Source organism: Aethalodelphis obliquidens, unplaced genomic scaffold, assembly GCF_003676395.1.
Source record: "Aethalodelphis obliquidens isolate GAN/ISIS:26980383/991018 unplaced genomic scaffold, ASM367639v1 scaffold58, whole genome shotgun sequence".
NCBI lineage: Eukaryota > Metazoa > Chordata > Mammalia > Artiodactyla > Delphinidae > Aethalodelphis > Aethalodelphis obliquidens.
In genome coordinates this window covers 8,322,513-8,341,813 of record NW_020838002.1, presented here as the reverse complement: position 1 = coordinate 8,341,813, position 19,301 = coordinate 8,322,513, and the positions used below count along the sequence as shown (strand labels likewise).

The following is a 19,301-nucleotide window of genomic DNA, read 5'->3' as shown; positions in this document are numbered from 1 at the left end:
CCTCAATTGAGTAATTTTTCTTAAAAGAGAGACACCAACTATTAGTTCTGCATAGTGGAAAATGGATTTTTTTTGTACTTTTCTATACTTTTAAAACTTCTAGAAAGGGCAAAAAAGAAAAATGAAGGAGCATATGTAAAATAAATCCATTTTTGTTAAAAAAAAACACTAAACAATAAAATATATCTAAATGCATAAATAAAAAGGTCAGAACAATATGCCTCAAAATATTAATACTGATTATCACTTAATCATGTTGGTGGCATCTGAGTAAGTTTATTTTTCTTTGCTGATTTTATTGTTTTTAAAAAGTATATATTTCTTTTTCAGACAAAAGAAAATTTTTCCCATTTGGGGAGACTCCACATAGACTAAAAGTTTTTATGTGAAACTCATTAGCCTTATTCCCACACATCTTTAATCTTAACATTTAAGGAAACTATCTTAGACACTTGGTACTTGCTATATTGAAGTAATAGCTTTGGTTTGCAAGCAGAAGGAAAAAAAACTATTTTTGGATTTATGCAATAATCTGAATGAGTAGGTTTTCCCCTTTTAAAATGTTGTACACTAATCCAAGGTAAAACTCCTCTCCTTTTCTTCATCTATTCTGGAAACACATGTACTGTTAGATTCTCCACTACTGAATAAATAACCAGTTATCAAATGTAGATTCACCATGTGACCTCAGGAACATCACTTAGCCTCTATCTGTAAAATAAAAAAATCTGATTATGCAAATATATATATATGGGTATATGTGCATTTTTCTAGAAAAACAGCCAGGCTTTCATTACTTAAAAATAAAAATCTGAGATCCCCACCCTCCACAAAAGGCTAAGAAGCACTGAATTAGATAATTACGTCAGTGCTAAAAGTGTCTAATTCCATGCAAATAACCGTCACTTATGAAGTAACAGGTATATTTCAGTTCATAAATTTTTGTGAGGGTTCAGCTTTCCCTAAATGCATGACCAACCTGAAGGAGTGTAAGACCTAAACAAAAAGGGGGAAGTCAGAAGAGGGAAAAGGTTTGAGAGAAACAAAAAAAAGGTTCAGACATAGTGTTTGGTGTAAGACATTAATAGAATATCCAGCAGAAAGTAAAAAATCTGGAACTCAATTTAACAAATACTTAGTCAGGACTTTTTCAGTGTTTAGTACTTGACCTCAGGAAGTTCACAATCTCATAGAGGGGATGAGAAAATCGTAACACAAGATAAATGTGTTAAGTGCCACAAGAGATACAGTAAAGCACAATGAGGTTCAAATGAAGAAGAGAGAAAAACCAGCTGTGAGGAGGGAAATCAGGAAAGGTTCTTATGGAGTAGGTTGCACTTGTGAAACAAAATAGCATATTTCAACCAGTGAAAGGGGAGAATAAAAGCGAAAGGAGGAGTACAAGTTCAGGAAAGAGCAAACACAGAGTCACAAAAATGTTGTGGGAAGAAAAGGAATCAAAAATCTCTCTTACATTTTGAGTTTGAGTGAACATTGCAAAGGCTGGGGCTTGGGGGAGTTCAGCCCAGGGAGCAGGGTCACATGACCCTGGTAGTACAAGGGATACCACAGCACCTCTTCACATTTGACAGATGAGAATTTTTTATGTCAAGTAGGGAGGTATTTTAAGATGTCCCTTTGAAACAGTCAGCCACCCTCATGGCTAGCCCAGAAATAAGAGCAAATATAAAATATCCACCTCATAATTTTTACTTATTCACTAAACCTAGGTCCATTTGTACCCCCTCACTCCAGGCTATAAGCAGGAAACTATTCTTCCCACTCCTCACTCCCCAGTGCAAGTTTTCTGTTCCTGAAGCTAACAGGAAATAAAGGAAATAACATGATAATGTTACGTGTCTCTCCCCACAACCCAAAGTAGCAATAATAAAGAAAATAAGTGCTATATTGTATTTACCAGGCTTAGAAAGAAAGCCTTAGATCCCAGGAACCTGCCACCCTCTCCCTACTTCATCCAACTCCACCTCACCCATTACTTAGTACCTCATCAGCTCCATCTGAATGCCTCTTTGCACTGTTATAAACTGCTACAATAAATATTGTTATGATCTTAATGGATCACCAGTAGCTCACCCTTACAGTGTCCTTGGAACCGGAAGGGAAACTAAAATGAACAAACAAAACCCTTTAATAATGGCTCTACTCACACCCAATCCCACATCTTTACCATTTACGCATATACACCAACAAAGAAAATCACATACACTGGGAATTAGGGCTGAAAGCTGGTAGAAGTCATACTGGAAGGATAATGAATACCAAGTTATTAAGTTCGCATTATAATTCAGTTGGCAATAGGAAATGGATGAAGGTACCCAACAGGAGACTGACACAATCAGAGCTGTGCTTTTGGAAGATTATGTTTATCATGGCAGGTAGGATGGTAGATTAAATCAGGGAAAACAAGTTAGCAGGATATGTTAACAGCTCAGGAAAGCAAACTGAGGATCCCAATTCTAATGATGACAATGAGAAAAAAAAAAAGAAAAATGAGTGATCTGGACAAGATAAAGGTAAAAGAAAACCTGTAGGAGTTGCCACTTGTTTGGATTGTATGATCTAGGATGCACAGACCAGAAAGCCCTGTGAGACCCACCAGGTCTAGAGTGCAGGAGACTGAACTAGAGACAGCTTTCAGGAGTCATCACAAAGTGACAGATGAATCCTAGGAGCCAACCTCTCCAAAACAGAGAATTCTAAGAAAACAGCAAGCTAAGGATGAAACCTTAGGGAACAGTCACATTCAGAAGGGAACAAAGGCCAGGGAGCGTGGGAAGACAGCAGCCTTATAGAAATAGTGGTCAGGAGAACCAAATAATTATCCTAAACAACAGCATTTAAGGAGACTTATATTAACACAAAATCAAAATACAAATAGAAAAAAGCCATGGTATTTGAGGAACAGGAGGTCACTAGCAACCTTTAATAGTACAAAAACTGAATTTCAGGAAGATAATCAAGAAGCAATGGCAGATAGAGAACATTATTTTCAATATGGCAGTAAAATGGAAAGAATGAAATTATTTACTTTATATAGAAAAAGAAAAAATATATATATTGTTAATAGTTAACAACAAAGCAACTGCAACAGGTTTTGAATTATCTTATCAGTTATAAAGTAAATTATAAAAGTTAGCAGATAAAATCTCAAAAAAAACAATGAGAACATTAAATATCTAATAATGACCCTACAAATTCCCTTTAAGTTGTAAAAATCTAAAATAGATCTCAATGTTGAGAGCAAGGGCCCAATATCATCACAAAAAAGATTTCCAAAATAGCACATGGTCTATGGTTATTTACCAACACATATATTCCTGAACATTTTTCGTTAATATAAGGATAAGAACCACCTACTCAACAAAAACAAAACTACACGTAAAATATAAAAACATTTAAATGCTTTTTGCATTACATTAAATGCTAATCCCAATCAAACTTCAAATAGGAGGCTGCAGGTTAACTTCCCTTTGCTTTTACAAGTCAAATTCCATAATAAAATAGTTTTATAAAACAAATTCTAAACCTCATTCAACAATATTATGAACAAATAGAATAAGAGTTTGCATTTGCTCTTTGAACTTAAAAAAGAACATCGCACTTGAAAAGTAGACTAATGTGTGTAGCTACATAAAAAGAAAACAATCCACTGGTTTGTTTCAGATATATAAGGATATACAAAATTTCTAGAAATTCCGTGGCAGTGGCAAATCAGATTTGACTTATGGTACTACTATCAAGGAATTATAGCCTTAATTTCAAAAAATTACCAACAATATTTTTGTTCTGCTGGGATAAGACATAGGCCACTCTTAACAATAGTAAGGGGGATAGATGTCCAAGGTCTTGAAAAAGTGAATGTGAAAAGATTTCAAGAAAAAAAAAATCACTTCTCTCAAAGGGATGCTGATTGGTTCTCCTAATGCTCTGTTTCTTGATCTGGGTGTTGGTTACAAAGGTGAGTTCACTTTGTGAAATTCACTGACCTAAACACCTAAGATCTGAACACTGTTCTGTATACATGTTATTATTCAATGAAAAGTTTTAAAAATCAAATTTTCTGTTCTAGTGAGGAATTACCTGTTGTCATAGATCCATAACACGGCAATATTAGCAAGCCATCTAGAGTGGTATCTTGGACATCATAATCATAATCAACAGACTCTGCCATCTGAAAAAGTAACTCACAACTTTTTTCGATTTCAAACTGACCTGAAATGAGGGGAGAAAATAATGTCAGCAACTGAACAGCAAAATCAATTTAAGAATAAAAAAAAACCCTTCTAGATTAATATTGGTTTTACATAATAGTTATTTTAAATCTCTCATTTGATCTAAGGTAGATGAACACATAAATTGTACTCAATCTCAACAATAATAAAATTAAAAATAGAAGAAAGTTTCCAAGGAATTTAAATCTCTAAAGGAATAAAAATGTTTATAGTCATAAAGCCTTTCATCTTGCTAATATGGTATATTTGAGGAAGACTCAATAAAGTTAATCATTACCATAGGGGAGGCTAGTCCAGGAGATACTACATTTAGGTGTATTTCAAAATGCTTAATTAAGTACCTCAAAAAGGCTAAGAGATTGTTACAATGTCTCACTTCTGACAGGGGTACAAGGCAGTGTAGGAGGTGAGCCATGAAATTACTCATATCTGTTAGTAGGATGCTGCTACTTGAAAAATCACACTAGTCTGAGATTTAACTATTTCTATTTTTGACCTCCAAAAAAGGCTTGTCTATGAGACATGGATTCTACACCTTATGTACTGCTACCACACAGTACCATCCCACCACTCAAAGAAGAAAGGAGCTAGTAGTATGTCTTTTGAAATAATGAAATTAATCATTCAGATCCAGGACTGTTTAGTGTGGTTAACAGCTCTATATAAGATAGAGTAATAAAAATATTAATATTTTACCGTTTAATATCTTTCTACTAAAAGTCAGTGTATTTTACCTATGTTTACTAATGAGACTCATGGTTTTTAGGGCAGTGTAGAATTACCTTATATATCTTGTAATAGATATAATATCTAAAACTACTCAGAAAATCATAAAAGGCTAGGATAACATGAGTAGAGCCTAGATTTTCCAACAAAGGTAACACTCTATCATGGTGCCCCGCTCCCTTGTACAAATAGTAAACTTTTAAAACCTGGTACTGAATGCTCACCAGTCAGAAAAACCAAGATGTCTCCAGCCATTTCATTCAAATGGATATCCATGGTCACTTTCACAATCTAAAGCAAGAAACACAAGCATAATATGCTAGTGGAAATACAGTCCCCCCACCACCACCACCTCCCCTAGTTCCACAGAAAAATTAAACTTGATTCTCGAAAGTCCTAGGACCTGGGACTTCCCTGGTGGTCCAGTGGTAATGAATCCACCTTCCAATGCAGGGGATGTGGGTTCAATCCCTGGTCAGGCAACTAAGATCCCACATGCCGCGGGGCAACTAAGCCCACGTGCCACAACTACTGAGCTTGCATGCCTCAACTAGAGCCTGCGTGCTGCAAACTACAGAGCCCACGTGCCCTGGAGCCTGCGTGCAAACCACAACTAGAGAGAAGCCCGTGCACCACAAAGAAGAGCCCACACGCCACAACAAAAGATCCTGCGTGCCTCAATGAAGATCTTGCGTGCTGCAACTAAGACCCGACACAGCCAAAAATAAGTAAATAAATAAATAATAAATCTTTTTTTAAAAAAGTCCTAGGACCTATGAGGGCTGCCATTAAAATAATAGAGACAAATAAATTATCAAACTACTCAATCAACTAGAATCATAGATATAGAAAAGACATAAAAAGGATGCCAAGTAATACCGCTTGAATATATGCAGTATTTTCTCTATCTCGTGGACCAATCAAATTGCAGAATTTTTCTCTGACCGGATAAAGCCTTCCAGGTATATCAAATATTGGACAATTTCCAAAGAATGCAGAGAGCTTGGCTAATTCCATAGTTGCTGACATCACTACCACCTTTAAATGCTCTTTCCTATTAGGAGACTTCTCCTGAAACAGCTTCTTCAATAAACCAAATAAGATGTCCTGAAAGAAAAGTAAATTTCTAATAAGTCACAAGTGTACATAACAACCAATTTATTTTAAATATTTTGCTCTCCTAACCAAAGGATTCCCATTTGAATAGATTAAAATGTAAGTAAGAGAAGGCAATTCACTATACAGTACAAAGCTACCCAAAAGAAGTAAACTGTCTAATAAATAACCGATACAGTAAAATACTCACTGTAGTTAGAGTTCTCTCATGGGCTTCATCCAATATAATGACACTGAACTTGGTAAGATTTGGATCTCCCAGAATATGTTTCAGTAAACATCCATCAGTCATGTACTTGATTGCTGTTTCCTAATGTTCAAACAGCAGAGTACGTTAACATATACATAAAAATAAAATCACAGAAATTCATCCCTGCTTTGCAAACTAAATTTTCCCCCTCAGATGTACAGATATTAAGTGATCAAACTAATCTGATGAAATAAGAGTACATAAAATAGTCTAATAACATGTCTACTAACATGGATGGTAAATTATGAAACTTGTGATCTATACAGAGACAGGGATAAGGAACTAAGGTGAATATTCTGGAATAAAGCAAACAAAAGTGACCAATAAGGAAATACAATGAAGTCAGTGGAAAGTGGTTAAGATAATGTAATGACTTCAGATGAGCAAGTTGTGGGAAAACAATAATGAAATGGAATTCATCTCCCTGTCTCAGCTGCTATTTTAGAAGACTCAAGAGAAAAGGTAGGTGCACCATTTCTCTCACCCTCTTCTTCCTTGACCACTTTCCTGTTACAAAAATAGCGTCAGTCGACTAGAAGGTGAGAGGGCTTCCCTGGTGGTGCAGTGGTTGAGAGTCCGCCTGCCGATGCAGTGGACACGGGTTCGTGCCCCGATCTGGGAAGATCCCACATGCCGCGGAGCGGCTCTGCCCGTGAGCCATGGCTGCTGAGCCTGTGCGTCCGGAGCCTGTGCTCCGCAACGGGAGAGGCCACAACAGTGAGAGGCCTGCGTACCGCCAAAAAAAAAAACAAAACAACAACAAAAAAAAAAAACCACGCTGAGAGTAAGGTCCAGAGGAGGAGTTAACAGCAATGATATCCATAAAACAAAGGAAGAAAAAAAGAAAGAAAAATCCCCAGCAGTGACCACTAGGAAGGCAAAGACAGTATTTTGGGGAGTCATTCTTTGCCACTGTTGATGGCCATTCCTATCAGGGACCATAGGCAAATCAGAGATTGTTTTGTATCTGGTACAGGATTAAGAAATCCTGAAGGAATATAAATTGTAACTATGAACTATTGCCATGAATACAGAAGATGCTCAATAAATACTTGATCAATGACTTTGTTCATTAAGCTGTCAGTTTTCCACTGACTTCAAGACTATAACTGTACAATATGGATGAACCTTGAAAACTTCAGCTAAATGAAATAAGCCAGACACAAAGGACAAAATATTGTACGATTCCACTTGTACAGGGTACTTAGAATATGGAAATGTATACAGACATAAAGCAGAATAGAAGTTACCAGGGACTAGGGGCGGGGAGATGTGAATGTGGAGCTACTGTTTAGTAGATACAGAGTTTTTGTTTGGGATGGTGAAAACATTCTGAAAATAGATAGCAGTAGTGGTTACACAACACTATGAATGAACTTAATGCTACTGAATTGTTGCACCTAAAAATGGTTTAAAAGTAATACAAATGGTAACTTTTATTTTATGTGCATTTTACTGCAATAAAAAATATTTTTAAAGAATACAAATGTAATTTACATGCCAAGGATCCTTACAGCTAAAATACATGACAGTCCTGTGAAAAATCAACATAACTGTCACATAAACTAATTGAGAAGGGAGAAAATGGGATGAATTAGACACCCCAGGACTAGAGCATTAACAATGGGCAACACAAATTAATTCTAATCTGAGGCTTTGTTTCTTTAAAATATAAATGGAATTTTGAAGTCAAAATCTTTCATCACTTTCTCACTCTTTCTATAAATTTACAGTACTTAATTAAATACAAGCAAAACTTTTGTACCTTAGAGCTGCAATCGTCAAAACGAACTTGGTATCCTACTTTGGATCCCAAAGTGCATTTCATTTCTTCAGCAACCCTCTGAGCAACAGATATGGCAGCTACTTTTCGTGGCTGAGTCACACCAATCATACCATGTTGTGAAAACCCTATCAAAACCAGAAGTAAAAACACACAAAAATGTTAACAATTGCTTCTCATTAGAGCTAAATTGTTTCTGGTCAATCAATACAAACCGTTCAAGTGTTTCTAAAAGAAAACTCTGCCAATTAACAACACACTGTATTACATGTGCACCATGGAAATTTAAGTATTAATTAAAAATAAGACTACATATTAATAGCTGTTCTAAATGTATATATTTTAATTAATTTTTTTCAATTTCAGTCTAAAGATTTACTCTAAAGAGTAAGCCAAGAATTTTTAACCCCTAGGAATCCATAAAATTCCACACACTTCCTAAAATGGATTTAACTTTGCCACAGAAGTTTAAATATACCACTTTTCATAGATTCTACAGGCATATTTTACTATTTTAATATCTTTGAAAGGGAGATGCATCTTATAACTGATGGCATTTTTTTTTCATTAATAGTATGTAAAATAGGGGTGTGTCTTAATAGACAGCATCTTAGATTTGATGCATTAGAGTAAGTTAATATACACTACGAAATTTTTATAATATCCAACATAATTTTGCTCTATACCAACCTTATGATAGAAAGTTTTACCGTATTAAAGGGAAAGACACCGTAAGGATAATTTGTTAGCTGGCTTGGTGTTAGGAGAGTCAAGGAATAAACAGTTACCTGATAACACTCTGGAGATAGAACCAAGAAATACTAATGTCAGCAGCAGATATCAATATATCCCTTCCCTCGGAAAATTATTTCAGTACCAGTGGTCAACAGTCTACTGCAAGACAACCTTATTCTATAGCACAGAATCAACATCTACCTATAATTCTATTTGGAATTATTATGATAACTGAAAATGCCATTTCAACTAATCTGAAATAAGACCGTAAAAAAGCAAGGAAGATGTAGGGACAGTGTGCCAAGACAAGAACTGGGACTGTAAAACAAATGATGGGCATTTGTGTAATACAGAAGTCCTATTAGCTTTTAAGAGGATATTTTTAAAGTACTCCCAATATTTTCCCAGAATAAACTTACCTGCTTCATATAGATATTTTGGGAGTTGAGTTGTTTTACCACTTCCTGTATTTCCAGTAACAATAAGGAATGAATTGTCCCTCACAGCTTGAATAAGCTTTTTTCTTTGTTTTTGAATAGGAAAAGTTGGAGTAGTTCCTCCCTCCTGTGATGTGCATCCTTTCTCTTCTGTAATGACAGGGGGAAAAATTGTGCAATTCAAAGGCCTGTAAAGATATCTCTCATTCAATCTCCCAAAACTGAAAAGGGAATGACAATAGAATTTCAGGGCTGGAAATAATCAACCCATGACTCTTCAGTTAAATCACCTACATCCAATTTGCAAGCGAGGGTTTATAAACCCAGAGCAACTTTTTAGTGAAATCAACTTGAGTATTTGCTAATGCATGACTCAAAGTAGCTGACAAAGTTAAGCCTAGCACAAGGCAATGTATTTGCAAGCATACCTATACAGAAGCACAAAACCCAATTTTATTAAACAATAGACCAAAACCTGGAACACAGCAGAAAAACTCTCAGCTGAATTAAAAGCCACCTGTGTTTGCTTCTGATTCACGGTTCAAGTTAGGTCCCTGTTCAGAGTGACTGATATCCCAGAAGGCCAAGTGGTGGGTAACCATGGAAACTGGCTCCTGGAAACTGGCTCCCTCATACCGTACCCAAAGGCAGGCTGGCGGCCCGACGAAGGGGCGGAGGGGGGGAGGCGGGAATGGATGGGTAGAGAACAAAGGCTTTATGAGCCCATTTAAGAGCAGAACGCGTTTCGGCGTTGGGGTTCACTTTTTTGTCCCCCAGCAGGGTTTTCACCCAACTTGGGTCTGGGACCGCCCCCCTCTAGACCAAAGTCCTCACTGGATGCAAAGTTCCCCTCCGGCTTGGAGAGCGACAAGAACGCTGCGGCCTCCCCCCCTACTCTTCTCTGCCTGCCTAAGGCGGACTTTTATCCGCCCCCAGAACCCCCATGCCATAACTCCCGCTGGCCTCCGTAGTGTCCCGCGGACCGCACCTCTATCCGCGATGGGAACTGCCGAAGGCCGCTCTTCTTGGAGGTCTCTTGATCGCTCACCTTCCTCCTGCCGCCTTGGCGCCCTGCCCGCGACGGCGGGAAACCGGGACATAGACCTGGCCCAGAGCGGAGGTGAGCACGTCCACCGTTCTGGGAAGATGGGAGGGGAAAGGCGAAGACGCGCCCTGATGACGTCAAGGTGTTTACTTCCGCGCGTGCGACTCGAGCGAGGGAAGGAGGAGCTGTTCGATGACGTGGCGCGAGGCAGCCGGAGAGGTGCCCAACCGTTGAGACCCGGCCGCGAGCAGAGGGCCCACGCTCGAGTGTTTCCCGCCAAACGCCGACGTGCGCTGCGGCTCCGCCGACGAAGCCAGCCCAGAAGTCCCGAAGGGACCCCTCCTGTTTCCCCTCTTGTGCGCAGAAGGGCCAGGCGACACCTTTTTTTTCTCAGTGGTCACTGCAAGCCTATCCTACCTTCACACACATACCGTGATGTGACCCTTTGCCAGGAGCTGGAACCATCCTAGAGTTCGGCGTTCCACGACATTCTCACCTTGCTCATCCTGAAATGACCTGTTCAAGGCACACAGCTCATGAGTTGCAGAGCTGAACTTCTATTTCCGTAGTGTCCAAAACTTAGGTCCCCCACGCTGTCCAGTTCCTTCATAGGACCCTGTATTTTAATTTATTTCCATGTTTATTTTCTTCCCCTTTCCCCCAACTAGACGCAAGTGCGACAACTTTAGAAAATCATGGTACATGGAGCACAGCAAAGTGATTCAAACTGGACCGTCAATATTTTTTGAATTCGCTGATGGATGAATGAATGATTGACCTCCAGAGGAGTTAAGCTCATTGTTAATGGTTGTGGATTCCTTGGAAACCACAAGAACTGAAAAATTAAACAGATATGCAACAATCGGGGTGGGGTGAATCTTCAGAAAAGGTACTTTGGGAAGCAGGTCTTTCTGTTATAGAACCTTACAATTTTGTAAGTAGTGTCAATCGTAACAAAATCCATGCGAGAAGATTGTTTCTTGGACTTTTCAATCATTCCTGCTGTTAGAATTAACCAACACTTACTGCCAAAAAAGACAGCTGAAGTTGTCACTTTAACTAAAGTTCACTATTCTCCTATCCAACCAGGCTTCAAAAGATGTCACTGGACCCCAAGATTTTTCTGTGCTTATTTAAAATATATGTATACCAACTCCTTTTAAATGGGACTGATTAACATCTCCTAAAATGCAAGTGAGTGAGAGCAACTTTCTAACAACTTTATATCTCCAAACCCGGGAGCTACAGGAATAAATGAGATAATAGGAGAACATCCCAGATTTCTCTCATCCATTAAAGGAATTCCCCAACATCCTGCATTCTGTTAGAATTCAAAATATCACAACTCAGAAAAACCACAAAAAAAGCAAAAATACATTTGTAGTATAGGCAAGGTATTGGTGAGTACAGGGCATGGTAGTCACTTTTAAGAAAATGAGCAGAATAATTTCAGACCAATGACAGTTACCATTTATTAAGCACTTAGCAGTCAAGCGTGTAATGTAAATTTTTTCACTTATTCTTCACAAAAACCCATACAAGTAGGTTATTATCACTAATTTTCATATATGGGAATCAAAGCTCACATATTTGCCTCAAAACAGAGGTAATACGACTAGATTTCAAAGTCACACTAATACCACTGTACTGTAATGGGAGATGGAATTATCTAAATCTCGGTGGCTAATATATTTTCTTCCAATGTTTGTAAATCAGCTATTATAGAATGACTCCATTCTCGTATGAGAACCACATAGTGAGAGTATCCAGAATAAAACCTGCAAGCCAAGAATAAAGAAAAGTAAAAGTGAAAAACTCAAATGATGTTTAACATTGTTGATTTTAAAACCAAGGACGTTTAAAACATGTCACCATTAATAACCATGTGCTTAGGGCTATTCCAAATTGAAAGAACAACAACTATTTCCTGCTCAGTAAGTTTACAAATTGCAATGGCAAACAAGATACAAATATAGAATGAAACCAGAAAATACATGGTTTAATCTGAGAAGAAAAGTCAGTGTTCTCAACAACATTGAATCTATTTCCTTTTATCTTTGGGTAGAAAAAGAAAAAGCTGAAGGAGGACTTCCCTGGTGGCACAGCGGTTAAGAATCTGACTGCCAATGCAGGAGACACCGGTTCGAGCCCTGGTCCGGGAAGATCCCACATGCCGCGGAGAAACTGAGCCCGTGTGCCCAGGGCCCATGCTCCGCAACAAGAGAAGCCACCACAATGAGAAACTGGCTCACCGCAACAAAAAGTAGCCCCTGCTCACTGCAACTAGAGAAAGCCCGCGTGCAGCAACGAAGACCCAACACAGCCAAAAATTAATTAATTAATTTAAAAAAAAAACCTGAAGGAAATGATATTCAAAGAAGTGTGAAAAGTATGACTTGCACCCTGCTGCTATTGCTTCATAAGCAGTCTTTCAAAATGTTCTTGAATCTAAGCAATCTACTTCAGAGCATCCAGAAGACAGGAAAGAGGCTCAGTATTAGATTTTACAAAATGGAATAGCATTTTAAATCCTCTTCAAGAAAGAAAGGAGAGTATAGAACCACTGTTATAGTTTAACTGGGATAGAAAGGAAAATGATCAAAGATATTGATACAATGAAATACAGAAAGTCAAAAACACCAGACAAATGGCAGCATGTAGAAAGCTAATCATAACTGGAAGTCAAGAGAGTGAGCAATAGTGTCAAAGTTCATGGATTTTTTTTTTAATCCATGAACTTGACCAAAACGATAGTTGTCTGGTAAAGAGAAGTAGATAGGAGCCAGACTGTAAATGGGTGGGAAGAGAAATAAAGGGCAAACTGAAAAGGTACCTAAGGTATTTAATGCATTTGGAGATGTATGGTTAGAATCAACTAAGGTAAATGAAAGGAGAGAAGAGAATAGCCAGAAAAAGGTGCTGTTGCTACAGTGTATGTGTGATGATTCATGGTCAATGGTATCATTGGGGTATAATTAGAAGGTGTGTTTAGGAGACTTGAAACACAGAGGTACTGATGAGGGAGAAAAAGTTCACATTTTGAGAATGAATGCAGGTCTGGAAGAGAGAGAACAAACTTTTAGTCAAAGTAGGTATAATGAACCTGCATTTGTGACAGATTTGTATCCCAAAATATGAATCTGATTGTTCCTCCCTATTTCCCTCCTTTATTTCTGTCTTACTTGTAAACTAAAGACTTTTCTTCTGCCCCAGCCCTCACCAGAGCAGAAACAAAGATCCAATGACACTGCTAACCTAAATGCCGAGATCAGAGCCACCTGGGTATGCTTGAAGAACTGGTTATTGCCTCTCTCAGACAGATAAGACTGAGCCTAGAGAGGGCAGAGAGAAGGGAGAATGTAATGAGAAAGGAAGAACTGATCGAAGGAATAAGGAGCCCTCAAAGTAGGCAAGAGAAAGAGAATCTTTCGTTAGAAAGTTCTAGCGGCAGGCATTCAAGAAGATAAGCCATCTGAAGTGTGGACCATTCCTCCTTTTAAAAATAAATAAAAAACCAAAGCTGTGACTAGTTAGCCACTTAGCAGTCCTGGATACATGTAAGCCTGGAAAGAGAGAGGGGAGCTTGTATGTTCTGGAAGGAATGGAAGCATGAAGAATCTCACTCCCTAACCAGAGTTAGACAGAAACAATAGGGAATTTTCCTATGAGTGAGGTAGTGGACCCCATGCTAGTTACATATTCTATTAACATGCATGTAGGATGTTAGCAATTTAGGCATTTGGAGGAAAATATTTAGATGGCCATACCATAGAACTTAGAGAAGTACCCACCTTTCAGTTCAAAGGTAAAAAACAACATCATCCTACTTTCTTCTCTCTTTTTTAATTTTTTTTTGGTGTCCAGATATTAAGATTTGAGTAAGTATCACAAGGCCACTTACCAAGCAGTCATTAATCATTCATCAATAATATTATTTAATTGAGAGGTTAATAAAAATTGAGGCACTTTTAGTCATTATCAATGAAAATTGATGCTTTACACATATGCATATAATCGTGCATGAATGTGTGGCATTCCCATTATTCTATCAGTAAAATAGGAACTCTTTCAAATAAAAGCTCAATGGGTACTCTAACTTCCTATTCATTCATTCATGTGTTCACTCAGTAAACATTAGAATGCACAACTATATTATTTACCCTTCTTAATAGCCATAAAGAGGCATAAAAATATGCGTAAGAGATTATCACTACCTGCAAGCAGTCAAGGAGATAAATATTTAAAGGAGGAAAAACTAGCTAGAGTGATGAGGAAAGACTTTTTGGAGTTAATGTCATTTGAACTGAGCTTTGAAAGTTGGAAAGATTTCAGTACATGCCAGGGAAAGATTCTGGATTGAGGAAATCTCACAAAGACACTAATAGGGTGACCAAAACATTATTAATTATGGGTGATTGAGAAATCTGCAAAATTGATGTTCTGTCACTGGTGATGGCCTCTGTAAATCTTTCATTTGCCTGAAGGTGGCAAGCTGGGTTTATTTGAGAAACGTCAGCATCAACATTATTTGAAGGAAAAATGAAACAGTACTATTTCTCTAGAAAAAAAAAAAAAATTTCATTGACATTTAACTTGTAAAATCAAAAAGTGAAAAAGATTGAAATTACCAGCAAGTAAATACCATACATATTTAATATTACTTATTTCAAAGCACATAGATTTTGTATTGCAAGTATTTTACATTTAAATTTTTTAGTTTTTGTTGTCCTTATTGATTTCTTATGATACAATTTTCTCGTAGGAGAAAGAAAGGAGCTTATACTTTCAAGTATGATCATTAAAATCTGTGATAGAGCCTGTGTATAAGTCTTTGGGGGTGTGGTAAGCTTTATTGAGGCATAATTTCCAAGTAGTAAAAAGCATCATTTTTAGTGTATAGTTGTATACATTTTATGAATTTTGACAAGTGTATATGATATGTAACCACCACTATAATAAAGATATAAAACAGTTACATTATTCTAACAAATTACCTTGTGCTCCTCTGTAGTCAATCACTTCTTTCACCTCTAGGCCCTGGCAACCACTAATTGGTTTTCTGTCTCTTTAGTTTTGCCTCTTCCAAAATGAATGGAATCGTACAGTATGTACTCTTTTCTCATCTAGCTTCTTTCATTCAGCATAATTACTTTGGGATTCAGCTGTAGTCGAATACAGTTGTAGTGTGTATTAAAAATGTAATCCTTTTTATTGCTGAGTAGTATTCTGCTGTATGGATGTATCACAATTTATCAATTCATTAATTCAGGGACATTTATGTTGTTTCTAGTTCTTGGTGATTATGTACAAAGTCACTATAAACATTCACATACAGGTTTTTGAGTGACCATATGTTTTCATTTCTCTTGAGTAAATACCTAGGAGTGGAATTGCTGGGTCGAATGATAAATGTATGTTTACAAGAAACTGCCAAACCCTTTTTCCAAAGTGGCTGGTCTCTTTTGTGCTTCTACCAACCATGTGTGAGAATTCCAGTTGCTCTGCATTCTTGCTAGGACTTGATATTTTCAGTTTGTCTGTTTGTTTGTTTTACCCATTCTAATAATAGGTAGTAGTGGTATGTCATTGTGGTTTTAATTTGCATATCCCTATGACAATGATTTTGAACATATTTTATGTATTTATTTGTAGTCTGCATATCTTTGGTGAGATGTCTGTTCAAATCTTTTGCCCACTTGTGTGTGGGAGGGAGAGGTTACTTATTTTTTTATTAAGTTTTGAGAATTCCTTATGGATTCTGGATTCAAGTCTTTTATCAGATACGTGCTTTGCAAACATTTTGACCTAGTCTGTGGCTTGCCTTTTAGTTTTCTTAATTGTGTCTCTCAAAGAGAAGTTTTTAATTTTGATGAAGTCCAATTTATCAGTGTTTTTTCTTTTGACTGTGTTTTTGGTGTGGTACCTAAGAAATCTTTGCCTAATCCAAGGTCAGAAAGATTTTCTCATGTGTTTTCTTCTAAAGTTTTTTTTTGGGGGGCGGGGGTGGTGTACACGGGCCTCTCACTGCTGTGGCCTCTCCCGCTGTGGAGCACAGGCTCCGGACGCGCAGGCTCAGCGGCCATGGCTCATGGGCCCAGCCGCTCCGCGGATCCTCCCGGGCCGGGGCATGAACCCGCGTCCCCTGCATTGGCAGGCGGACTCTCAACCACTGCGCCACCAGGGAAGCCCAATTACACCCTATTTTTAAAGAGCAGTTTGGATAAACAACAAGATCCTACTGTATAGCACAGGGAACTATATTCAATATCCTGTGATAAACCGTAATGGAAAAGAATATGAAAAAGAATGTATATATATTATAACTGAGTCACTTTGCTGTACACCAGTAATTAACACAACATTGTAAATCAGCTATACTTGAATTTAAAAAGTTGTTGAAAGCATGGACGGACCTTGAGACATTAGGCTGAATGAGATAAGTCAGACAGAGAATGACAAATACTGTTTGCTATCCCTTATATGTGAAATCTAAATAAATGAAAAAAGGAAAAAACTGAATCAATCAATCAATCAATAAAAAGAGCAGTTTGTGTCTCGGTTTTCCTGTCTCTCATTTCATTTCATTTAGTAGTGTCAGAATTTTGAGGTATTTTCCTATGACACTATCTATCTCTGCACTACCTAGAATTATGGACTTTTAAACTGTAGAGAGTGCTAGCCTCCCTTTTAGAGATGAGGAAACGGGGACCTTAATATCTCCAGTGACTTGCCCATGGTCATACAGCTAGACAGAGGCAGTGCAAAGTCCAGGGTACAGCTTTCCAAATCTCAGGCCATTGCTCTTTCTGCCAGCTGTTTGTGGCCTCCTTATTGAATGTGTCACTAACTTTATTTTTATTAAAACTTTTTAAATGTTTTAAATTATTAAAAAGATTTTTAACAGATCAATAATGAAACAAGAGAACATTACAAAAACAAATAGGAAGGTTTATAAAAATAATAAAATTAAACATTAAATAATTAAAAATAAGGCTTCCCTGGTGGCACAGTGGTTGAGAGTCCACCTGCCGATGCAGGGGACACGGGTTTGTGCCCCGGTCCAGGAAGATCCCACATGCCGTGGAGTGGCTGGGCCCGTGAGCCATGGCCTCTGAGCCTGTGTGTCCGGAACCTGTGCTCCACAACGGGAGAGGCCCGCGTACCGCAAAAAAAAAAAATTAAAAATATATTCATTGAAATTTAAAAGTCCATGGACAGTTTAAACAAGTCAAGAGAAAATCATAAAGTAAAGACAGAGCTTAGGAAATCACTCAGAATGCAGCACATAACTATGAAGAGATGGAAAATATGAAAAAGAAATTAAGAGATATGGAGACTAGAATTGAGAAGACCCAATATATATTGAAAAGGAATTCCAGAGTGATAGAATAAACAAAATAGGAAAGAAGCAATATTTGAGTAGATAATCACTGAGCCACAAACTAAAAAATAAAAATGATATATACCTAAACAAAGTGAAACATAGAACACAACAGAAGGAGAGAAAATCTTAAAAGTAACAAGATAAAAAACCTTTCCTACAAGGGAAAAATAAGACATTATCAGCAGATTTCTCATCAATAAAAATAGAGGAAAGACAATAGAATGACAGGTATTACCACATTGTTAAGGGAAAATAATCAAAAAGTCTATACTCAAAGTATCATTTCAAAGTGCGACTGAAGTTATTTTCAGACAAATACTAAAATAGTTTAATAATAATAAATTGTTGCTTAAAATATGCTCAAGTATATACTTCAAGATGAAGGACGATGAAGCCAGGAAAAAACATTGGCTAAAAGTACTAATTGTGGACATAATAGTTAGTGAAAAATATTGGTAAATCTAAATTAATATTGAGTGTTAAAAAGCAATATTGACACTTATTTCTAAGTTGAGAGGGTATTTGAAAAGGTGAAACCAAATTACTATAATAACATAAATGGGGTTTCCCTGGTGGTGCAGTGGCTAAGAATCCATCTGCCAATTCAGGGGACACTGGTTCGAACCCTGGTCCAGGAAGATCCCACATGGGGTGGAGCAACTAAGCCCGTGCTCCACAGCTACTGAGCCTGTGTTCTAGAGCCACGAGCCACAACTACTGAGCCAGGATGCCACAACTACTGAAGCCCACAAGCCTAGAGCCCGTGCTCCACAAGAGAAGTCACCACAATGAGAAGCCCGAGCTCTGCAACAGAGAGTATCCCTCATTTGCGGCAACTAGAGAAAGCCCGCACCCAGCAACAAAGACACAAGGCAGCCAAAAATAAATAATAAAATAAATAAATTTAAAAAATAAAAAGAATGATGGGAGGGTTGAAGCTTCTAAGATTTCATATTGTTTGAAAGAGGCTGACGATATCTTAGGCTTGGTTGAGTGTGCATGTTATAAATTTAAGGGTAAACACTGAATAAATAAAAAGAAAGAAGTGTATATTGTTATATAAATGTAAAACATAAGCAAAGTTAAGTTCTTGTTAGTTTTACTACTATGAAAAAAATATACTTGACAACCATGAACTTCTCACCAAAAGAGAAAGAATCCAAGGAAAAATAAAGAAAACAAAAAAAAGTTTAAAGCTTATATATAATTACAGTGAAGAAAAGATAGATTTCAAAATGTGTAAGCCTATAAGAAAATAGCATAGTTTGTTTTCTGATACTTTTTATGTATCACATAAATGTTTATGTAAGTAAATCTGAAACCCCACCTGTTTACCAGAGAAAATCCTTTTTATTCCCATAATAAATCAAGGTTAATATTTTTTAAGGTGTAATGTTCAAGCCAGCAAAAGTGGGGAAAAAGATAACTCAGTAACGTAATAGAAGGCAGGAAAGTATAGAAAAGGAAGAGAAATAAAAGCATGATAAATAGAAAACAAAAAATAAGAAAGTAGAAATAAACTCTACTATATTAGTAAAGTTGCAAAAGTGTACTTACAGCATGGTAACATTT

At 37.3% G+C, this 19,301-nt stretch overlaps 1 protein-coding gene across 3 annotated transcripts in view; it reads right to left on the bottom strand.

Moving 5' to 3' along the window:
* DHX40 (DEAH-box helicase 40) overlaps window positions 1–10,540 on the bottom strand; it is a 52,033-nt gene extending 41,493 nt beyond the window's left edge. Inside the window, exons 1-7 of one of the 3 annotated variants that reach the window (XM_027087239.1) lie at window positions 10,289–10,540; window positions 9,283–9,450; window positions 8,111–8,256; window positions 6,286–6,405; window positions 5,859–6,086; window positions 5,204–5,270; window positions 4,102–4,233 (exon numbers count right to left, since the gene is read on the bottom strand). In XM_027087239.1, the coding sequence (XP_026943040.1) occupies window positions 4,102–4,233; window positions 5,204–5,270; window positions 5,859–6,086; window positions 6,286–6,405; window positions 8,111–8,256; window positions 9,283–9,450; window positions 10,289–10,400 (973 nt within the window). In that variant the 5' untranslated portion in view covers window positions 10,401–10,540. The remainder of the gene's footprint in view (window positions 1–4,101; window positions 4,234–5,203; window positions 5,271–5,858; window positions 6,087–6,285; window positions 6,406–8,110; window positions 8,257–9,282; window positions 9,451–10,288) is intronic. The other 2 variants (XM_027087240.1, XM_027087242.1) reach the window with 2 other exon arrangements.
* Between the last annotated feature and the right edge of the window lie 8,761 nt (window positions 10,541–19,301).